This window comes from Geotrypetes seraphini, chromosome 6 (genome assembly GCF_902459505.1).
Source record: "Geotrypetes seraphini chromosome 6, aGeoSer1.1, whole genome shotgun sequence".
NCBI lineage: Eukaryota > Metazoa > Chordata > Amphibia > Gymnophiona > Dermophiidae > Geotrypetes > Geotrypetes seraphini.
In genome coordinates, this window is record NC_047089.1 from 51,981,708 (window position 1) to 52,004,266 (window position 22,559).

At 41.1% G+C, this 22,559-nt stretch overlaps 1 protein-coding gene across 2 annotated transcripts in view; it reads left to right on the forward strand.

The window, feature by feature from the left end:
* Positions 1-22,559, forward strand: part of PDS5B (PDS5 cohesin associated factor B) — a 376,109-nt gene that overhangs the window by 348,895 nt on the left and 4,655 nt on the right. For both annotated transcript variants that reach the window (XM_033948529.1, XM_033948531.1), the window contains exon 34: positions 14,245-14,368. In XM_033948529.1, the coding sequence (XP_033804420.1) occupies positions 14,245-14,368 (124 nt within the window). The remainder of the gene's footprint in view (positions 1-14,244; positions 14,369-22,559) is intronic.

The window sequence follows — 22,559 nt, forward strand, 5'->3', positions numbered from 1 at the left end:
TAAATATTCATATGTAAATCACAACTCTTCCCATTCACCCAAAATTGCAGATCTAAGAGATCTTAATGGTATAAATGGACTCAATAAATGTATAAGATAAAGAGGTTCTCCTGTGTTTTAATGTTTTATAGGTAACTAGTGTGCTGGTTTTAAGAAAAGTTTGGACAATTTCCTGGAGGAAAAGTCCATAGTCTGTTATTGAGAAAGATATGGGAGGAAGCCACTGCTTGCCCTCGATGGAATGTTGCTGCTACTTGGTTTTTGGCCAGGTACTAGGGACCTGGATTGGCCACCGTAAGAAAGGGCTACTGGGCTTGATTTTAACATTGGTCTGACCCAATAAGGCTATTATGTTCTTATCTACCCCTGACCATACTTACAACCTAGTCAGTTAAATAGGCACACATTTTTGTTACCATACATAATATTAAAGTTCAAAACAGAGGTGTAAAAATCCACAGCAGTGCATATATAGCACAGCTACTTACCTGTAACAGGTGTTATCCAAGGACAGCAGGCAGATATTCTCACGTGTGGTGATGTCATCCATGGAACCTTGCATGGACTGTCTAAAGTGAACTATCACTTTAAAGCTAAAAAGATTTCCCATACCGCACATGCACAGGTGCCTTCCTGCCCGCTGCCAGCTTGCGGGCCATCAGTTCAATGACAAAGCTAAAAAGCCAAAAAGTGGAGGTGGGCGGGTTGTGAGAATATCTGCCTGCTATCCTTGGATAACACATGTAAGTAACTACTTTTATTCCAGGACAAACAAGCAGCATTTTCTCACATGTGGGGACTCCCCAGCTAACGAATAGGTCTGGTGTGAAATTGGCTTCTAATTAATAATTAAACTTTGTGGCTGAAATGACTGTCCTGTCTGGTAAGATTTTCCAAATAGTAGTGGGTCATGAATGTATGAATTGAGGACCAAGTGGCTGCATTACAGTTTTCCTCAATAGGAATGGAGTGCAGATGGGCTACTGAAGTCACCATGGCTTGCACCTTATGTGCAGTAATACGACCCCCTATCGTCAGACCAGACCGAGCATATCAGAATGAGATACAGTCCACAATCCATATGGAGATAGTTCTCTTGGTTACTGGACTTCCCAACTTATTTGGGTTAAATGACAGGAACAGCTGATTAGAAACTCTGTGAGGCTTGCTTCTATCCAAGTAGCAAGTGAGAGCACGTTTGCAATCCAATGTGTGAAGCACTGTCTTGTCAGGATGAGAATATGGCTCTGGATAAAATATTGGAAAATTGATGGACTGGTTGAGATGAAACTCCGTAACAACTTTTGGGAGGAATTTTGGATGAGTTTAAAGAATCACCTTGTCAGGATAAAATGTAATATTTGGTGGATTCTTTACTAATGCTTGGAGTTAACTTATCCTACGAACTGATGTGAGAGCAATGAAAGACCACTTTCTAAGTGTGGTGCTTGAGAGATGAAGTGGACAGTGATTCAAATGGAGTCTTCATGAGCACTGATAGTACCACATTAAGATCCCAAGCTTCTTTGGGAGGTTTTAGAGGAATTTAACATTCTAAAGATGTTTCATGAATCTGGAGATAAGAGGATAAACCGCTAAGGCAGGAGTGTCAAAGTCCCTCCTCAAGGGCCGCAATCAGTCGGGTGTTCAGGATTTCCCCAATGAATATGCATGAGATCTATTTGCACGCACTGCTTTCATTGTATGCTAATAGATCTCATGCATATTCATTGGGGAAATCCTGAAAACCCAACTGGATTGCGTCCCTTGAGAAGGGACTTTGACACCCTTGTGCTAAGGGCTTTGTTGTGCAGTGGTGTGTGAAAAACACTTTATAACATTGAGATGAACTCTGACTGAATTAGTTTTTAGACCAGAATTATAGAGGTGTAGGAGGTAGTCCAGTACAGATGGAAAGGGACAGATTACTGGATCCAGAGAATTGTTCTTACACCATAAGGAAAAATGAGTCCATTTGAAGTGGTAGCACCCAATGGAAGGCTTTCTCGATGCTTCAATGATAGTTGACACTGATGCAGACAGGGAGAAAGAGTATCTTGTGGTTGGGAGAGAGATACCATGCTGTGAGTGCCAAGGAATGTAGATTGGGATGCAGTAGTGATCTCTCTCTCTGTATCAGCAATGTTGGGAAAATTCGCAGAGTAATAAGTTCCTGTTTGCACAGAGGGAACCAAGGTTGACGTGGCCACTGAGATGCTATAAGTGTCATGGTGGCTGTTCCTAGCAAATCTCGAGCAGACACATGCTTTCCTCCCTCAGCAGAGACTCGTTACACTTGTTTGGATTGTGTCCAGAAGAGCTCCAATGAATTCCAGAGACTGGAGTGGGCTCCAGGTAGAATTCAAAGCATGTTGAGCCTGCTGGAGTGTGAAGGCTTTTATCAACCAGTCATCCAAGTAAGGACATACTGTACACGGAAGTTGAATGAACAAAGAATTGCTGCTACAACAGCTAAGCACTTTGTGAAAACTCTGAAGGTAAACTAAACTAAAGATAGAGCTCGACACGGTTTACAGGTAATTCAATAAATGAGGGAAGGACATAATAAGAAATTACAGGTAATGAAGAGGATAGCTAGCTTTACATTTTAAATAGATAGCTTTACGTTTTGGAGAAAAGCCAGGTTTTCAGATGCTTTCGGAATAATTGGAATGAGCCTAGGTTCCGCAGCGGGGCATGGAGGTTATTCCAAAGCTCAGTGAATTTGAAGAAAAGGGATTTCTCTAATTTACCTGCATACATGACACCTTCTAACGAGGGGAAAGATAGTTTGAGTATGTGGGCGGATCTGGTAGTGTCAGGTCTTGAAGAATTCCAGGATAGTGGGATTAGGGGAGGAAGAATGCCATATAGGATCTTGAAAATTAGGCAGGTACATTTAAAATGAATCCTAGAAACCACCAGAAGCCAGTGAAGTTTTGATAGAAGCGGAGAAACATAATCGAATTTGCTTTTTGCAAAGATCAACCTAAACGGAGTGTTCTGGATCCGCTGAAGTCTGAAGATTTTTCTTGGTTAGACTTAGATAGATGGAATTACAATAGTCCAGTCTGGAAAGAATGATTGATTGTACAAGGACAGCAAAATGTTGTTGGTGGAAGCAGGATCTCACTTTCCTCAAAATGTGAAGACTAACAAAACATTTTTTTTACCAGAGAGTTGAGATGATCATTAAAGGAAAGTGTAGAGTCAATAATGATGCCCAAAACGTTGCTTGAGAATTCGATCTGCAGTGTGGGACCAGAAGGTAGCACAAACGGGAGGACTTTGTACTGGAAGTGACATGTTCCAAGACAAAAACAAAAAGTATTTTATCCCAGAACAAGCAGGCAGTATATTCTCACCGACGGAGCTCCAGTACGGACACTTTAAAAGTGCATCACCACTTTAAGACTTTCAGAAAGTTTGCGATAGCCTGCACCATGCAAGTACCTTTCCCTCGATGTAGGCGCGCGGTCCCTCAGTTTTTTAGTTTCCGCAGAGCTAAGAAGTCGCGTTTCAACGGCTGTTGTCGGTTTTGCCTTCCCACTCTTGCGGTTCTTTGACTTTTCAGTCATATTCATTTTTTCTTTTCTTTTTTTTTTAAACGAAAAACTTAAAAAATTTGTCTTTTTTGGTCGTCTGTGGGTTTTTGGCCCAGCGGGGCCTCCTCGTATTCCTCAGCTCGCTGACGGGATTTAAAAAGTGCGGTCGCTGTGCTCTCACTGTGTCACTTACAGACCCTCACAGCTGGTGCCTGTAGTGCCTGGGTCCCAAGCACCGTGTCCAATCGTGCAAGTGCTGCTCTTCGCTGCAGAAAAGAACTATCAAAAAACCATAGCTTGCAGCAGGAAAAACTGTTTGGTGTCACCATGGAGGGCGAACCTACATCAACCCCATCAACATCGAAGATGCCGAAATCCTCGACACCAGTGGAAGTACAGACATCGACCCTGGTGTCACTGTACACCATCCCTCTTGGTAAGCCGGCTAAGAAGCCTTCCCCTACCCCCGTCAGGGACGGAGGTCAAAAAGGCATTGAGCCAAATCATGCTGACCTTGCACAAGTCTATGAAGCATACCGTTCCATTATCGAGGAGTGCCTTGATAAAGAACTACTCAAGCTCCCACTCCATGGTATTTTATGAGGGACATTCTACAAGAACTTGGAATCTCCTCTTTCTGTGCTGGTGGCTCCCAGAAAACTGGAATCCCTCTATAACAGGGATCTCAAAGTCCCTCCTTGAGGGCCGCAATCCAGTCAGGTTTTCAGGATTCCCCCAATGAATATGCATTGAAAGCAGTGCATGCACATAGATCTCATGCATATTCATTGGGGAAATCCTGAAAACCCGACTGGATTATGGCCCTCAAGGAGGGACTTTGAGATCCCTGGGCTACATCATACCTCACAATAATGGTACACCATCAGTAGCGCGCAGAACAATAGTGCCCTGACAAATGTGTGCTCTGACAAGTGCACGCATGAAGGGAGCCGGATTTTCAGGCCACAGTTGTTAAGTCTAGTGCATTGAAAGCAGTGCATGCACATAGATCTCATGCATATTCATTGGGGAAAGCCTGAAAACCCGACTGGATTGCGGCCCTCAAGGAGGGACTTTGAGACCCCTGATGTAGCCTTAGTTTCCTAATACAATGAATCTGGTGAATCATACATAGGAATTTACATGACATCTCAGTGAGTAACAAATGCACATAACTAAAGGGGACAAAATGAGCAGACACACAAAGACAGCCACACTGCTTAACTGAGGTCTTTTTTTTCTCCACAAGTTTGTGCTGGTGATCTGGATTTTTGGAAGTGTGTACATTCATGATCTAGTCTGTGTTCTGATTTACTTGTGGCAGTGTAGCTGTCTTATGTATCAAGCATAATTCTTTTTTTTCTTTGTGGTTTTGTATTATGCTTCTTGTTTATATATAGTATGATTTCAATTACCCCAACATTGACTGGTTAAATGTTACATCGGGGAGCGCTAGGGAGGAAGCATTCCTAGACAACATAACTGACTGCTTCTTGGAACAACTGGCTCAGGAACAACAAGAGGGGGAGCTATTTTTGATTTGGTCCTTAGTGGAATTCAAGGCAGAGTATAGGAGTTAACTGTGTTGGGTCTGCTGGGAAACAGTAATCATAACGTGATTAAATTTGAGCTGGTACCGGAAGTGACATCACAAAAGAAATCTACTATAGAAGCATTTAATTTTCAAAAGGGTGACTATGATAAAATGAGGAAAATGGTTAAAAAGAAGCTAAAAGGATCAGTTGCAAAGGTTAGAATTGTAAACCAGGCATGGATCTTATTTAAAAATACCTTCATGGCAGCCCAGACCAGATGTAGTCCACATATCAGCAAAGGTGGAAAAAAGAGGAAATGAGAGCTGGCATGATTTAAAGGTGAAGTGAAAGAGGCTATTAGAGCCCCCCCCAAAAAAAAAAATCCTTTAAAGAATGGAAAATGGATCTGAATGAAGAAAAGAAGAAGAGACACAAGCACTGGCAAGTTAGATGCAAAGCATTGATAAAGAAAGCTAAGAGAATATGAAGAGAAACTTGCAAAAGAGGCAAAAACTCATAACAGTTTTTTTAGGTACATCAGAAGCAGGAAACCTGTGAGGGAATCCAATGGACCGGACCATTGGATGATCAAGGAGCAAAAGGGATGCTCAGGGAAGTTAAGTCCATAGCTGAGAGACTGAATGAATTCTTTGCTTCGGTCTTTACGGAAGAATATGTAAGAGATCTACCTGAACCGGAAATGGTTTTCAAGGAGGGTGATGCAGAGGAACTGAAAGAAATCTCAGTGAATCTGGAAGATGTACTAAGCCAAAACGACAAGTTAAAAAGTGATAAATCACCTGGACCAGATTGTATACATCCCAGGGTACTAAAATAACTCAAACATCAAATTGCTGAACTTCTGTTAGTGATCTGTAACCTGTCGCTAAAATCATCTGTAGTACCTGAAGATTGGAGGGTGGCCTTTGTTACACCGATTTTTTTTTTTTAAAGGGTTCCATGGGAGATCCAGGAAATTACAGACTGGTAAACTTGATTTCAGTGCCGGAAAGAATTATAAAAAATAAAATAGTGGAACACGTAGACAAACATGCTTTAATGAGACAGTCAGCATGGTTTCAGCTGAGGGTGATCTTGCCTCACCAATTTGCTTGACTTTGAAGGTGTGAATAAACATGTGGGTAAAGGTGAGCCGGTTGATGTAGTGTAGGGGTGTCAAACTCACATTAAGGGGCTGAAATCCGAAACAGGCTAAGTCGCGGGCCAGATCCTGCCCCCATAATCATAATTATAACACCATTTTTTCCATTCATTTTTCATATATACACACACAATATAATCTTATTAACAGTATCACCTTATCTTAGTATCACCTAAACATTAACTACACCAAACACTAACTTCCTTTCCGTTTTTCCTAATATGTCCCCCATGAAATTCTTAACAAATTGTATTATGTAATTCGCCACTTTTTCTAAAAGGGCCCTTCTGAAATTCTAAACAAACTGATATAGAAATTTGCTGCATTTTAAGATTCTGTATACTATAATTTTCACTGACTATCTGCATATTGTAACTCGCTGATTGTCCAGCTCTCTTCAGTTTTGAACCGCCTAGAAGTCGCACGATTATAGCGGTATATAAGAATAAAGTTATTATTATTATTATTAATAATGGTAATGGTTAACCACAAAATTAAACTACACAAAACACACTGTATGCTTCTCAACATTCATTCCTACCAGAACACAGATAACCCCTATGCAAATACAGGATCAAAAATTAAATGTACTAATATATGGAGAAAAAATAAACCACCCTAAGATTCAAGATTCTGCATGCAGTACAACCCCCAGAGAAAAAGAAACAAATGTATTTCTTCCTGAGCAGTGCAAAAGATTGCAGATTAAAATGCTCAAAATTGACACAGTTTGGGGGGACGTCACGTGACCGTGCATAAGATGGCAGCCTAGCTAACTCCTCCGCTTCAACCTTCTTTAAAAATATCGATTTCAACCTGTTCTACTTGGCTTTGAGGTCAGTAAACCTATCCATCAGGCTTATTATGTCCTCTAAGCGCTCCAAACACAAACCCCCATCGCCTGAAAAGGCCTGGGAGCCTCGATTGCTCACGACCTGCAAATTCTGCGTGGTCTCATGCAAGATAACCTAGCTGCAACTGAAGATATCAGATCTGAAATAAATAACATTACCCTGCAGCTAAAACAGTATAGTGCACGCTTAGATCTGACCAAAGAGTGCCTCACGGTTCACAACACTCAAATCCAAGAAGCACAACATGGCCTCCACAAAATGGATGTCATACAGCGTGATATCGAAGATATGTCTAACCGTATGCGTAGGAATAATGTTTGCCTCATCGGTCTTCCGAAGGGCATGGAGGGTAAGGATCTCATATTTCTTCCCAAAATTTTGGCTATCCAATTCACTCCGCTACTGGAGATCGAACGAGCGCACAGAGTGCCCTTTGGCCCTCCTTCCCAGTTCAAGTTCGAGGCCAATAGTCATGAAAATCCTTCATTAGCAGCAAACACTGTAAATTTTACAAGCTGCAAAAACAAAATCTTCCTTGATGGTAGATAGCAAAAAAAATCCTATTTGTTCCAGACTTGTCAAAATCATCTGTTCAAAAAAGGAAAACTTTTCTCTCAATGCACTCACATCTTAAAAGCATCGGCGCACAATATAGCCTTTTCTATCCGGCCAAAATGAGGAGAACCTAACGCAACACTACCAAGACCTTTTGAAGATCCTAAAGATTTACAGAAATTTCTAGATGACAACACCTGTGACCTGACATGATATCTTTTCTGTACTCCTTTATGGGTTGATCAGTACTCGGTTTTTCTGACTGTTTTTTGAAGACTGAGGAGCTGTATGCTGGGCGCGTTTTGTCGGCATGCGACCCCCCATCACTGGTTTTCTGTTTTCCTACTCTACATGTTTGGTGCAATCATGGATCTTCCTTGTTTTTCTTTTTGTATTTCTCCCTTTTTCATTTTTCTTCCCATGGAGCTTCTCTCATACTTCTGGTTTTTCATATGCTGGAGCTTGGCTTACCCATATCTACCTGGGCAATATGAATCATTAATAGTATTCATTCCATATCTTTTGGACCCATCTCATTTTATGATTCCTAATGACTTAAGATTAATCTTTTTTTAATATATTTATTTATTTTTTTCAAATGAAATCACAAGAATCTACTTGTTACAGTAATACAGAGTATATCATAAAAGAAAAAAAAATCCCAAGATTATAAAGAATTCAAAGCTAAAACTAATCACAATTTAGGAATCCTTGAGAATTATATATAACAGTTAATCATAATCGTAAACTCTTAATTAGCCCTCAAAAATGTATGGAGAAGCAATTTAAGAAAAGACAAGGAGGTCTTAAGAAAAATCACACATACCAAAAGAAATGGCTTAACGTGCTTTCATGGCCCTAATTTTTGCAACCCTACAGCAATCCAAGAAGATTCGAAGGTGCTCAGGAAGGAAAAAAAAAACATATTTAATTCCAGTGTATCTTACTAGACATTTACAGGGGTAACTTAATACAAAAGTAGCTCCCAGGGTTTTAACTTCTTCTCTCATAAGTAAGAACAATTTCCTCCGATCTTGAGTAGATTTTGTAACGTCAGGGAATATCCAGATTCTCTGACCCAGGAATAAACTCTGAACATGTCGGAAGTATAGCATTAAGGTCTTGTTCAAAAACAAATGATATTATCAAAGTACCCCAATATTCTATTTCTTCCAGGGAGTTTTCTAAAATATCAGTTAAGTTATTTAAATCCAAAGGTTTTGATCCAGCAGCCTGTGCGTCTTGTAATGAAGAACCAACTTTCTTAGGAAGATAATATATCCTATTTATAGGTGGAATTGAGTCCTGAGGAAATTTTAAATTTTCAACGAGGTATTTTTTAAACATGTCTAATGGAGAGGTAACTGAAGATTTAAGAAAATTCAAAATTCTAAGATTAAGTCTTCGGTTATAATTTTCAAGTTGTTCAATTTTCCTTTGGAGGAAAAGTCTTTCTTTAGTAAAAATTTTGAAGAAAAGCAATTTCTTTATTAACTTGGTCAAACTTTGTGTTAGTATCAGATTGAATATTACGCACAGAGACTGTAAGGTCATCCAATTTACTCACTATCGTTGAGATCTCACTGGCAGATTTGGTAGAGGCAGCTTCTAACTTCTGGAGCACTCGCCAAATGCCGTCTAAAGTCACCTTTGAGGAGTGGATATCATCCACTCCTGCCGCTGTTGATTCTCCGGTGCTCAAGCTAGCGTGAGGCCCTCCTCTGCTTGGAGCCGTCGGACACGTCAGGTCCTCAGAGATCTCATTCTCAACGTCTGCTGACACCGGGATAGGTGGCAGTCGGGTTGCTGGAGGGGAGAGCGAGATAACAAGTCCCACAGCTCTGGTGGCTTCTTCCATCGGAGCTATCGTTGGGGTTCCTTCCCCCTTCATTATTGGTCGGAGTGCTTGTAAGGAAGTGTTCCATCGACTTCTGTCCCAGTGCGGGAGGGTCCATCTAGACCAGGGGTGTCCAATGTCGGTCCTCGAGGGCCGCAATCCAGTCGGATTTTCAGGATTTCCCCAATGAATATACATGAGGTCTATTTGCATGCACTGCTTTCATTGTATGCTAATAGATCTCATGCATATTCATTGGGGAAATCCTGAAAACCCAACTGGATTGCGGCCCTCGAGGACCGACATTGGACACCCCTGATCTAGACAAAACCCTTACGTTGGCATGTGGCATCTTCGGCAGACTACAAATCTGAGGTAGTAAGGTAATAATTGTAAGGACTGACGGAGCACAACTTAAAAGCTGTTACCACGCTGCCGCCATTTTGCTTTCCGAATCTGTGTATCGACTAAGATTAATCTTGTCTCTCTGAATGTTAAAGGTATTTCCAACCCTGTTAAACGGAAGAAGATCCTTCAGTATTTCAAACATCTTAATGCTGACATCTGTTTGATTCAGGAATCACACCTTACTCTGGCAGAAGCTCAGAAACTGGCCGGTGGCTGGGTCCAGCATTGCTATGCAGCCCCGGCCAATGGTAAAAAAAAAAAAAAATGGCACCATCCTCCTTATCAACAGATCCCTCAATTTTCAACTAACCCTTCACAAATATGATCCTACTGGACGCTGGTCTTATATTGAGGGTACTATTGATGGCTTACCACTCAACCTGCTAAATATATATGCTCCCAATTCTGATAATTCAGATTTCTTCCACTCCTTCCACACTATGAATAGCTCCTCTCTATCTGAACATACTATCATTGCAGGAGATTTCAACTTCCCTATTGACCCCTTCATTGATAGATCATCTTCATGCCGTCCTTCCAAACTTCGTTCTAGATCTACCCTCCTTAGCTTGATGGATAATTATGGCTGGTCTGACATGTGGAAGATTCTTCACCCCACCATGAAAGATTTTACATTCTACTCCGCACCTCACAAAACGTACTCCAGAATTGACTATATTCTAGGATCCAAGGACATATTGAACGTGACCACTACTGCCAAGATTCACAATATCACAATCTCGGATCATGCTGCCATTTCATGTTCCCTTAACTGGACCTCCAAGTCTACAACAAAATTTTAGAGACTGAGGAATTTCTCTCCCATCTTCATCGTGAATCTAAAATATTTTTTTCTAATAACCAAAATTCAGTTACTGACTACTCCATATTATGGGAAGCCTACAAATCTTGGTTGAGGGGTGAAACCATTAGTTATTCAACATTCTATTTAAAAAAAAAAAAAAAAAAAAAGCTGACCTACATTGTCTAGAACTGGACATACATTCTTATGAAGCTCAACTATATGATAAATTCGATCCCAACTTATACAAAACTTTGCAGCGTCTTAAATTTCAATACAATGAGATATTTAGCAACTCTGCGTCCTCCTCTTTATTCAGACAATCTACCATGTATTACGCTCACTCCAACAAAGCTGGTCATCTGCTGGCCTTTTACCTTAAAGGCCGCAGAACGAAACACAGAGTGTCTCATATAACATCTCCCTCTGGAGCACTCCATACATCCACTCGAGACATTCTGGAGGATTTCCATATTTTTTTATGAATCCTTATATACTTTGGAAATACCCTACTCAGAACATCATATTGCAAAATTTTTACTCTCCATCAACTTACCGTCTGTAACTGACTCAATGTCAATCTCTACAGCAACCCATCTCTACTGATGAAATCACTAAAGCCATTTTCTCCATGACCTCAGCGAAAGTGCCGGGCCCAGATGGCCTATCATCAGAATTTTATAAATCATTCTCTTCACTACTGACCCCTACATCTCCTTGCTTATTACCGGTTTCATCTCTTCTCCGGATAACCTCCATCGTTTTCATGAAGCTAATATCATCATGTTTCCAAAGCCGAACAGAGATGCTTATCTCGTAGAGAACTGTCGTCCAATATCATTATTGAACCTGGACTATAAGATCTTTAAGATCCTTGTGTTTAGATTGGAAAAGATTATGTCATGTTTAATCCATAGGGACCAAGTCAGGTTTCTAAAAGGAAGATATGGAGCGGATAACACCAGATTACTTAGTCATGTTCTCCACTCTGCCCTGTCTAGTCAACCTCCCTTGATTGTAGCCTCTTTTGATGCTGAAAGGCTTTTGACAGGGTAGAGTAGAGATACTTATTTTGTGTTCTTGATCATTTTGGTTTCCTTAAAGAATTTCTTGATATGATTTCCTTACTATACAATAACCCTGTTGTCAAATTAATAGTTAATGATGATGTTGCTTCTCCCTTTACTCTTCACAGGGGCACAAGACAAGGATGTCCCATGTCCCCACTTTTATTTAATTTAGCCTTAGAGCCATTACTATCTGTTATAGGACAATCCACTTCCATCAAGGGCATCTCTATAGCTAACATAGAATTTAAATTATCAGTATATGCCAATGACATTTTATTATACTTGTCAGATCCTGAGACCTCCCTTGCACGAAAATATGACCTATCCAGCTGAGATTCAACCCTTCCCATTGTTCCAATTCAGCAAACAGCTTGTGTAAACGCTCTGGATAATTTATTTTATATAATTGCTTATGGTCTGCAGTAAAGTTAATGCCCAGATATTTGATTAACTTTGACGCCCATGTAAAGGGGAAACTAGCCTGTAATTGACAAACCAGCCTATCATCCAAAGTCACATTTCAAATTTTGCCATATTCACCTTAATCCTGATAGTTTACCAAATTCCCTGAGCTCCCTGATCACATTCGGTAAAGATATCTCTGGATTCCACAAAAGGAGCAGAATATCATCTGCATAAAGCACTATTTGGATCCCTTGACTATCTGCCTGGTGCTGAATATGGCTTGCTAGAGGCTCCATCAATAATGCGAAAAGCAAAGGGGAAAGGGCACACCCTTGATGCGTCCCTCGTGCTAAGCTGATAGGGGGCAGCAAGGTTTCATTAATTTTTGAACAGGACAGAGGGGCTTTATAGATCAGCTGTAGCCACTGATAATATCTCTGGCTAATGCCCATTTTTCGAAGCACTTTGAAAACATGGATCCAGCCCACCCTGTTGAGTGTTTTTTTGCATCGAGAGACAGTATCACCACAGTGGAGCCCTCCCTATGGTCAAACCAAATTAAATGAAGAGCTGTTTTAATATTATCAAATAGCTGTCTTTGGGAAATAAAGCCCACTTGATCTTTATGTACCAATGTAGTCATGTAGCTGTGCAATTTCAGCTAAAATTTTCATGAAGATTTTATAGTTGGTATTGAGCAATGAGATGGGTTAATAGGCCGCACAATTTTCTGGGTCTTTCTCCTGTTTATGAGAGTCATTGCCGCTCTTCTCCAAGTCTGGGGAAGCAGGTGTTGTTCGTTCTAGCCCATTGTATACTCTTACCAACAACGGAATTAATAGCTGCTGGAACGCTTTATAAAATTTTTGGTAAACCTGTCCAACCCCGGGGCGGTATTCAAGGAGAGAGAACCGATAACTTCTTCCACCTCGCTAGTTGTTATGGGCCTGGAAAGCGAGGCCGTTTCCCCCTCCGAAAGAGTCTCCAATGGAACCAATTTCAAATAACCCTCTATCTCTACCTCCGTTGATTCTGGGTCTGCTTGATATAAATCACTATAGAACTACATGAGAGGCAATTTTTAAAGGTTGTTTGAATTTGCACATTCAGAGTGAGTGAGGAGTCTAGTAGTATCCTGAGATTTTTGACCTGTGATTTTAGGGGGAGGTCATACTTCCCCAAATATATTTTGAAGTCAGGTATCTGCCAATTTGTGTTAGGAACCCAAAGAATATCTGTTTTGCTTAGATTCAGGCAGAGTTTGTTGTTTGCCCATTCTTGAGTTGCAGTTAGGCAGTCAGTTTACTCAAAGATGTGCCCACCTAAAATTACTAAAAATTAAAATTGCTGCTTAAAACGGCTTAAAAACACCATAAAATCTCATGTGTTCCCACAGCCATTCTATGTATTCCAGTGATGCTACAATGATGTCATTGGAATTGGCATAATCGGAAGCACTAACAGGCTTCAAAGAAAGGGATGTAAAACACTTTTTATTGAACTGACATGGCCCATGTTCTGCAGAAGCCTGCTTCAGGGTTTTTCTGCTCATTGATAAGTGTTTTTCACTACTTGGAACAAAGCAGCATTGTCTATCAACTGGATGTGGCATCAGTAATTACTAACAAAAACGATAAGGTATTTTTCCTACATCACTAGTATGAGACTTCGTATCTAGCATGAGTGAGAAGGAGATACACTTTATCAATGAGCAGAAATGACCCTGATGCAGGCTTTGGCTGAAATATGGGCCATGTTGGGTCAATAAAATGTGCTCTGTCTCTTTCCTTGAGGCCTATTTGTGCTTATGATTGTGTGAATTGACTTAGTATTTGCACATTTATTTCCCTTTTCTTTGGACATTCATCATTGGAATTGGGGCACATTAAAAAGTAGTGTGGGAAGCTTATGCTTGCTCTAAATAAGTTAAAAACAATCATAATTAGCACAATGTTGTAAATAAAAACACCTTTGACCCCAGTGCTCTACACTAGGAAGTGGGTCCTGATTTTGAAATATATTATCATTTCTGACTTTAGATGAGGCATATTTTTTTTGTTTTATAATGCAGCCGCTCTGGACGTTACAAACAAGTAGCAAGTAAAGAAAATGAATCTGATGAAGACATGGCTCAGTGTAGTCCTCTTAATGATGACATTCCTCTGGAAGATGATGATCAAGGAAGCACTCTTAATGTATGTATTTTATGTTTTGTATTTGATATAGAATAAATTTAAAGTTAGGACATTCTTTGCAAAGGTGAAAGGTATAGGAAGTCCTTTGTTCCCAAATACCAAGCCACGAATGAGTTACAGGTGTTGCCACTTGAGTGACGATTTCCTGACAGGGTGGTTTGCCATTGCCTCTTCCGGTCTAAATATAAGAAATCAGAGAGAGAAATAAACTAAACATAAAAGATTCTGAGAATCTTAGTTTTTATATATTGTAAAACCTTGGATTACGAGTAACTTAGTGTACAAGTGTTTTGCAAGATGAGCAAAACGTTTATTAAAATTTTAACTTGATCAACAAGCGTCGTCTTGCAATACAAACACATCGACGTGCACCATGAACAAGTATGCATAACGTACTCATGTTACATCGCTGAGCACAGCTTAACACAGCACAAGCATCACAACTGAGAACAATATAAGTGCGACACAAACGCACACAGCAACACAGTATTTTGTTTAAAGTTTTTGGGTTTTAGAATGAATCATCTCAGTTTCAATTATTTCCTATGGGAAAATTTGCTTTGATATATGAGTGCTTTGGATTATAAGCATGCTTCCAGAACATTTTATGCTCGCAAACCAAGGTTTTACTGTATAATAATTTTACATAACACATTTCAGCAAAAGGAGCCTGAAGCTTAGTACAAACCAAAAAGCAAAGTTGTTTACCTGTAACAGGGGTTCTCCATAGACAACAAGAGAATGCAGCCATACTTGCTGGTGAAGTCCTCTGACTGTGCCGGTGCTCTCCCATAGGTATAGTAAGTTTTTTTGTGGTTGGTTTTTTTTTTTTAACTTACTGAGTATGTGTGGACATCTTGCCTCCTGAACTCCACCCCCTGGTTAGTCAGTTATGTTACTAGCTTAAACAGCAAATGTTATTGTGCAGATGGAGGGCAGGCAAGTGTGGCTGCATTCCCCTGCTGTCTACGGAGAACCCCTGTTACAGGTGAGCAACTTTGCTTTCTCCAGAGACAAGCAAGGGAAATGCAGCAAGTATGCTAAAATGTGATTGATTGGGCAGCAAAAACGATCTTGAGCTTGGAAGTGTGCTCAGATAGAGAAACATTTCTACTTAAGTGACTTCCTTGTTGATGAGTGTCTGGCTGCAAGAAGAACCGTTTTTACTGATGAAAAGACTGGGATGTCAGTAAGGATTGTTCATTCAATTTCTATGCTGTGAGACTGAGGCTGCGAAGATTGGGATGTAACATGCGACCATTCTGTTGGGAGAGAAGAGATAGATAATCCTTTAAAGGAAGTGGAGGAGCTTTGAGAAGGTCCAGGAGTATAGGATACCAGATTTGCCTGGGCCATTGAGCAAATAAGAATCCATCTGAGTGCTGTCTCTGATGACCTTCTGAAGAACTTTGGAAATCAGTGGAATTGGAGAGAAGGCATACAGCAGAGTGAGATTTCATGGGATTGAAAAAAGCGTCACTTGCGATTGCATGAGGGGCAGGACAATAGGGAGCAATACTTGGTGCACTGAGCATTGACTGCGGAAACAAAAAGGTCTGTTGCAGGGGTGCCCCATTGTTGAAAAATGTGTTGTACTACTACTGAATTTAAAATCCACTCATGAGGATCGAGTTTGTAGCTGAAGAAATCTGCAATGATGTTCATCTTCCCTGGAATTCATACCGCTTGACGGTAGGCTTACTTGTTCAGCTAGAACATTGCTACTTGGTTGTCTGTTCGGATAAGTAGAAGCGTGTTGCGTATCCAAGGCCTGAATACTCAAAGAGCATAATTAATTGCTCGAAGTTCCAAATGATTTATGTGAAGGTGTAGTTCTACTTCTGACCACTGACCTTGAATCTGGAGGTGATTGACATGCGTTCCCCAACCTTTGTTTGAGGAATCTGTGGTAATGGTGAGTAGAGGTGGTGGAGACTGGAATTGCCATCCTCGTTGAAGGGATGGAGAGTAAACAGGAGAGGGATGCTTTGACACTGGGTGGTAGAGGAATTGAGGTTGCCAATGATTGAGTTCACTGAGTCCAATTCAGCTTGAGATGCCATTGTAGGGATCGCATGTGCAGCTTTGCATATGGTACCAAAGCAAGGGAACTGACCATGTGACCTAAGAGGCGCAGAATTCGGCGCACTGGAAGAGCATGAGATTGTCTTATCTGGTTTGCTAGAGAGATTGTTTGATGACGTTCTTCTGGAAGATAGGCCTTTGCAGTGACAGTGTCGAGTTGTGCCCTGATATATGCGAGACAATGAACTGGTTGGAGCTTTGACTTGTTGAAATTGATTATGAAAGCCAACACTTGCAGAGAATGCACTTTGATTTGAATGGTGAGAAGCAACTAATCCCTGGAGTGTGCTACTAGGAGCCAGTCTAGGTAAGGAAACACCACGTGGTTGTGTCTTTTCATTTCGGTTGCTACCACCGCTAAACACTTTGTGAACACTCGTGGTGCTGCTGATAGGCCGAAAGGTAGAACTTTGTACTGGTAATGATTGTTGAGGAACATAAATTGTAGAAATTTCTAGTGGGAAGGATGAATGGGGATGCGAGTATATGCATCTTTGAGGTCCAAGGTGGCTAACCAATCGTCTTTTCTGAGACGTGGAAGTATTGGTGGAAGTGAAATGATCTGGAATTTCTCTGTTTTGAGGTAAGCATTTAAGAGACGAAGGTCGAGTAAAGGTCGAAGACCTTGTGTCATCTTGAGAATGAGGAAAAATCTGGAATAGAATCCCTGGTAATGCGGTTTGGGAACCTCCTTGATAATGTTCTGTAACATCAGGGAGATCTCTTCTGCCAGCTGAGGAATGTGATGATGCGGAATGGTGTAGGAAGATGAGTATGGGGGTGGTGAGGAAGGAAGTTGAGGGAGTATCCTTGAGAAATGATAGTTAGAACCTAATTGTCTGTGATGATTTTTTTGCCATGCTGAGAAAAAAATGGGTTAGCCCCCCTCCCCCCCCCAATACACACACAGGTAGAGGGTCAAAATCTAGGAGCAGGTTTAAGCGGGGAGAGTTGAGTACCTGAAGGCTGCTTGCAGTCTCTTGAACGTTATTTCTGAGCAAATGAGGAAGATTGGGATGTCAAAGGAGTGGCTCTGGTATAAGGAGTAAAATGCCTCTGGGGATGATATTGTTGATGGTATGATCTACGATAAGACAAAGCAGTGCAAGATCTGTGAAATGCTGGGACAGATCCTGGAAATGTGCTGAGAGCTCGCACTTGGTTGTGTAATCCTTCATGAGCTGTGAAACCATAGCTTTCACTTTTTCACCAAAAAGACTATCTCCCAGACATGGGGCATCTGCCAACCTGCCATGAATAGACATTCTAAGGTCTGAGGCTTTGAGCCAGGCTGTGCGTCAAACTGAAATGGCAATGCAGCAATTCTAGAACTCATGTCACAGTTTTTATTAAATGGTAAGTGGACTCTTGTAATGCCATCTGAAGACTAGGAATTTCCTCAGAAGAGGCAGTGTCCAATTGTAAAATGGAGTATTGAAAATGTAGAATTTGAAATTGATGGGCCATGATTTTTGATGTGAGCATGGAGCCCTGATAAACTTTGCGTCCGATAGAATCCAGGAAACTATAATTTTTCCCTGGAGGTGAATTGTATTGAAAATTTGAGGATTTAGATTTATGAATGGCTGATTCTGATACCATGGAGTAATGTGGTAGCTGTTGTAAATCATGCCCAGGCACCTTTTCAACCCTGTATTTTAGCTGTAGTCACCTGGAAGCAGTGAAAACTAATTGGGGCTTCTGCCAGTTAGCAAGCTGTAGATCTTGGAGTATTTGATGCACTGGGAGTGAAATAAATCCTTTTGAAGGAGTTTGGCAAGACTTAAGGATTACTTGAAAATCCTTTTTATCCTAGGACAAGCAGGCAACATATTCTCGCATGTGGGTGGTGTCATCCATGGAGCCTGGTACGGACAGTATGAAAAGTGAACTGTCACTTTAAGTTTTAAGAAACTTTGCAACTGCCCGCACCGCACATGCGCGAGTGCCTTCCTGCCCGACTTAGGCTTACAGTACCTTATTATGTCCTGGACGTCGTCCGGTTAGTGTGCTTTCGACCTCTTATTAATATTATTTTTCAGCTTATAGCCATTAGTTTTTTTATTTAAAACTGTTTTCTTTACTTTAAAAAAAAAAAAGTATTATTTTCATTTCTCTCAAGTGGGCGTTTGCCCTTGTAAGGGCTTTTTGATTGCCATCATGAGTTGTTTTTCGACTGTTTTTACAGTCGTCTGTTTTCCTCTGTTAAAAATCAATCATTGAGTTTAATTTTGCCAACGCTATATTCCCATCCATGTCAAAACCATTGATGGTGTTTAAAAAGTGCTATTGGTTCCAGTGGCCTATTTCCATAACCGACCCCCATAGCTGGTGTTTGTACTGTTTGGGCCCTGAAAATTGTGTGTACTCCTGCCTGCACTGTTCCACCTTGCAGAAGCATTCACTAAAAGCCCGCCGCATCCAACAGGAAAAACTCTTTGATTTGACTGTGAACACTGGTAAACATGTGGAACCTGCGGTACCAGCATCAACATCTGATGACATCCCGGCATCAGGGAAGCCAGCTAAGAAGCCATCCTCTTCCCAGCCAACATTGTAGACCTTGACATCGAGTCCCTCGATGTAGGCTAAGAAGCAACGTCACCGCTCTCCATCTCCACAAGTGGTATCTCCTTCAGAGCATGCATTCTCGTTGAGGTCACCCACCCCTAGACACCCTGCCATGCCAAGTGTACCAGTACAGTTCCTCAGGGAGCCAGTTAATGAGTTCTTTAAGAGAAAGTTTGGTGACATGTTCCAAGTTGCATGGAACACCGCTGTCAAAATTGACTCCCTCAGAACCAACCCATCCTCAGCATAGCACCTCAAGGTCACAAGATACCAACGAGATCCTTATTGAGATGTCGATCTACTTCGCACTGATCCACCAGTAGACATCGATGCTCACCGTCCAAGTATCAATCTTCAGCTTCACAGTGAAGTTCTACATCAAAGCATCACCGTTCTGCCTCAAGGCATCGTTGTTCTCTTCAAGACATTGACGTTCTTCATTGAGATCTGGTTCTAGACACTGTTGATCAATATTGCATCATTCCCATGTTTCCAGGGGTAAGAGAACTTCTCATCGGTTCTCTTCTTCATGTCATTGGATCGGTATCGCGGACCATAGTCTCATACTACTCGTCACTCTCCTTGTTTTTCTTCATATAGAGAATCACCTGGAGTGCCTGTGGCAGACTCTGACCTTTCACATCACCATTCTGACCATGTGAGCTCTCTGTCTCTGCACCAGAATCATATGGTATACCATCAGATCCATCTCCTCCTCCCCAAGACGGTGGTCTCACCCTGAAGGTCTGTTTTTCACGAAATACATCAGATAATTGGAGAAGGCCCTGCCTGTCAAGCTGGAAGCTGACACAACCCAGAGCAGAACTGTTGAATGCCTTAGATTATGATGAGCCACCTAAGGAGCTTCTCAAATTGCCCTTACATAATCTACTCAAGGAGGCCTTGTATCGTAATTTGGAAAATTCCCTTTTGGTTACAGCTGCCTCGAGAAAAATGACTCTTTATGGAATAATTTCCTGCCTGGGATTTGATAAACCGAAGCTGCATCATCAATCGCTGTTGGTGAAGTTGACTCTTAAGAAGTCATCTAGTACCAGAATTTATGTGTTCACACTACTGGGGCATGAGGGTTGCACGATGGATAAATTTGGATGCCGCCTCTACCAAAATTCAATGTTGGCGAATAGTGTGTTAAAAACTACAACTTCTAAATGTCCTTTTATTTTAAATATACTATTAAATACTATTAAATATACTTTAACTAGTCAGAATATATTTTAACTAGTCAAAATATATTTTAACTGATTTTAGTTGATTTTGAGCAGTATCTTCCCCCCCCCCCCCCCCGAACATCTGGAACATCTACTTCAACTGAGTACCAAGGATCCAATTCCCTTACAAATCTTTCCATCTCTGCTCACTCAGAGTCAAGGATCTCTTTTACATCCCAATCTGAAATCGCTATACCTCACAGCTTAGTACTTTTTGGCCTAATCTCTCAGTAGCTGTACAAGCCATTACTGCTGCTTCCAAAAAACCTTCTACTCAGCAACGTTACCAGCAGAAGTGGACACATTTCAGGACGTGGTATACTAGCCAACAACAAGATGCTACATCTTTCTCTATCATCGGTATTGGATTAACTTCTCCATCTTTCTTATTTTGAACTAAAAACTACTTTGGTCAGAGTTCACCTCAGTGCTATTAGTGCTTTTCGTGTTCCTGTCAACAATAAATCTCTGGCCTTTCATCCTCTTGTTTCCAGGTTTATGAAGGGACTTTTCAATTCTAAACCTCCACTTTAGCCGCTTTCATTTGTCTGGGATCTTAATATAGTATTAGCCACTCTGATGGATGAAACCACCATTTGACTGCTACTCATTTCAAGTTTCTCACTAGGAAAGTGGTTTTCTTGATTTTCTCTCACCTCTGCTCGTTGAGTGAGTGAACTCCAAGCCTTGGTGTCAGACCTACCGTTCACAGTATTCCATCATGACAAGGTGGTCCTACGCACTCGTCCTAAATTTCTCCCAAAAGTGGTCACAAATTTAATCTCAATCAATCCATTGTGCTACCAGTTTTCTTCCCAAAGCCTCGTGCTCATCCCGGAGAAATAGCTCTTCACACTTTGAACTGTGCTTTGACTTACTACATACACAGAACTAAGCTACACAGGACATTATCTCAACTGTTCATCTCATTTGATCCTAACAAATTGGGCAAGCTTGTAACCAAAAGAACTATTTTCACGTGGCTAGCGGCTTGTATTTCCTTTTGCTATGCTCAGGCTGGGCTGCAGCTCGGAGGACGTGTTACAGAACACAAAGTCCGAGCTATGGTAGCATCAGTAGCTTTTTTTACATTTCACTCCTATTGATGAAATTTGCAAAGCAGCTACTTGGTCCTCAATTCGCACATTCACATCTCACTACTGTCTATAATCCTATTCCAGACAAGATGGTTATTTCGGCCAAGCTGTATTAACAAAATTTATTTTCTTCTTAATAGCCAACTCTCCCTCCATCCCATTATGTTCAGCTAGGGAGTCCAAAACAAAAAACAACAACAATCCAACGGCTCTGCAGTGAAAAGTCAAATGGCCAAAGCAAGGAGAAAAACTGCAGATATGATGTGCAAGGTGTGTAAGTCTAGTCTTTATTAGAAGAAATTCAATGTTGCATTCCAGAAAAAAATGGTTCTCTTGTATGAGTACACAGGACCCAACACGGTCTGTGTTTCGGAAAACATTCTTTCCTCAGGGGTCCGGGATGTAATGATACATAAATACAGAGAACCTTATTTTTAAAAACACGTAATCCTTGAAAGGACTGACGGCATCGTATTTCTGTCCAGCTGCAACTCAATAGACTTGCAGGTAGCAAAAGCTAGAGAGTCCCACATGTGAGAATATCCTGCCTTCTTGTGCTAGGATAAAGAACAGTTACTTACCATAACAGGTATTATCCGGGGACAGCAAGCAGATATTCTCATATCCCTCCCACCCCTACCCCTGGGTTGGTTTCTTAGCTTGCTGATCTACCAAACGCCTACGTCAGGTGGGAAGGCACTCGCACATGCATGGTGCAGGCAGTTGCGAAGTTTCTTAAAACTTTGTGACAGTTCACTTTTCATGACATCACCCACATGTGATAATATCTGCCTGCTATCCCGGTTAATATCTGTAACAATAAGTAACTGTGCTTTATCCACTGGCATAACAGTCTGCTTAAGACTTAAAAGAGTAGAAACCTTCTGCAGGAATTTGGGATAAGAATATTCTTCCGATAATGGCTGCGCTTGGGAAGGAGGCTCTGTATCCAAAGTAGCAAATTCAGATTAATCATACCATTCATTGGTAGATGTTTGCTGTTGAGGAGAGGGTCAGAGAGATGTACGAGAAGACCAAGCAAGATCCAGTGGATTTGAGAGAGGTTCTGGGCACTGAAAGTCCTGAGAAGGACACTGGTTAATACAGTCAGGGTACTGTTGAATATCCACTGAGGTGGAAGGAGAGAGAGGGGGTTGATGTAGTAGTGCAGCACTATCTCTCATAAAATTTTGTAAAAGCAAGAAA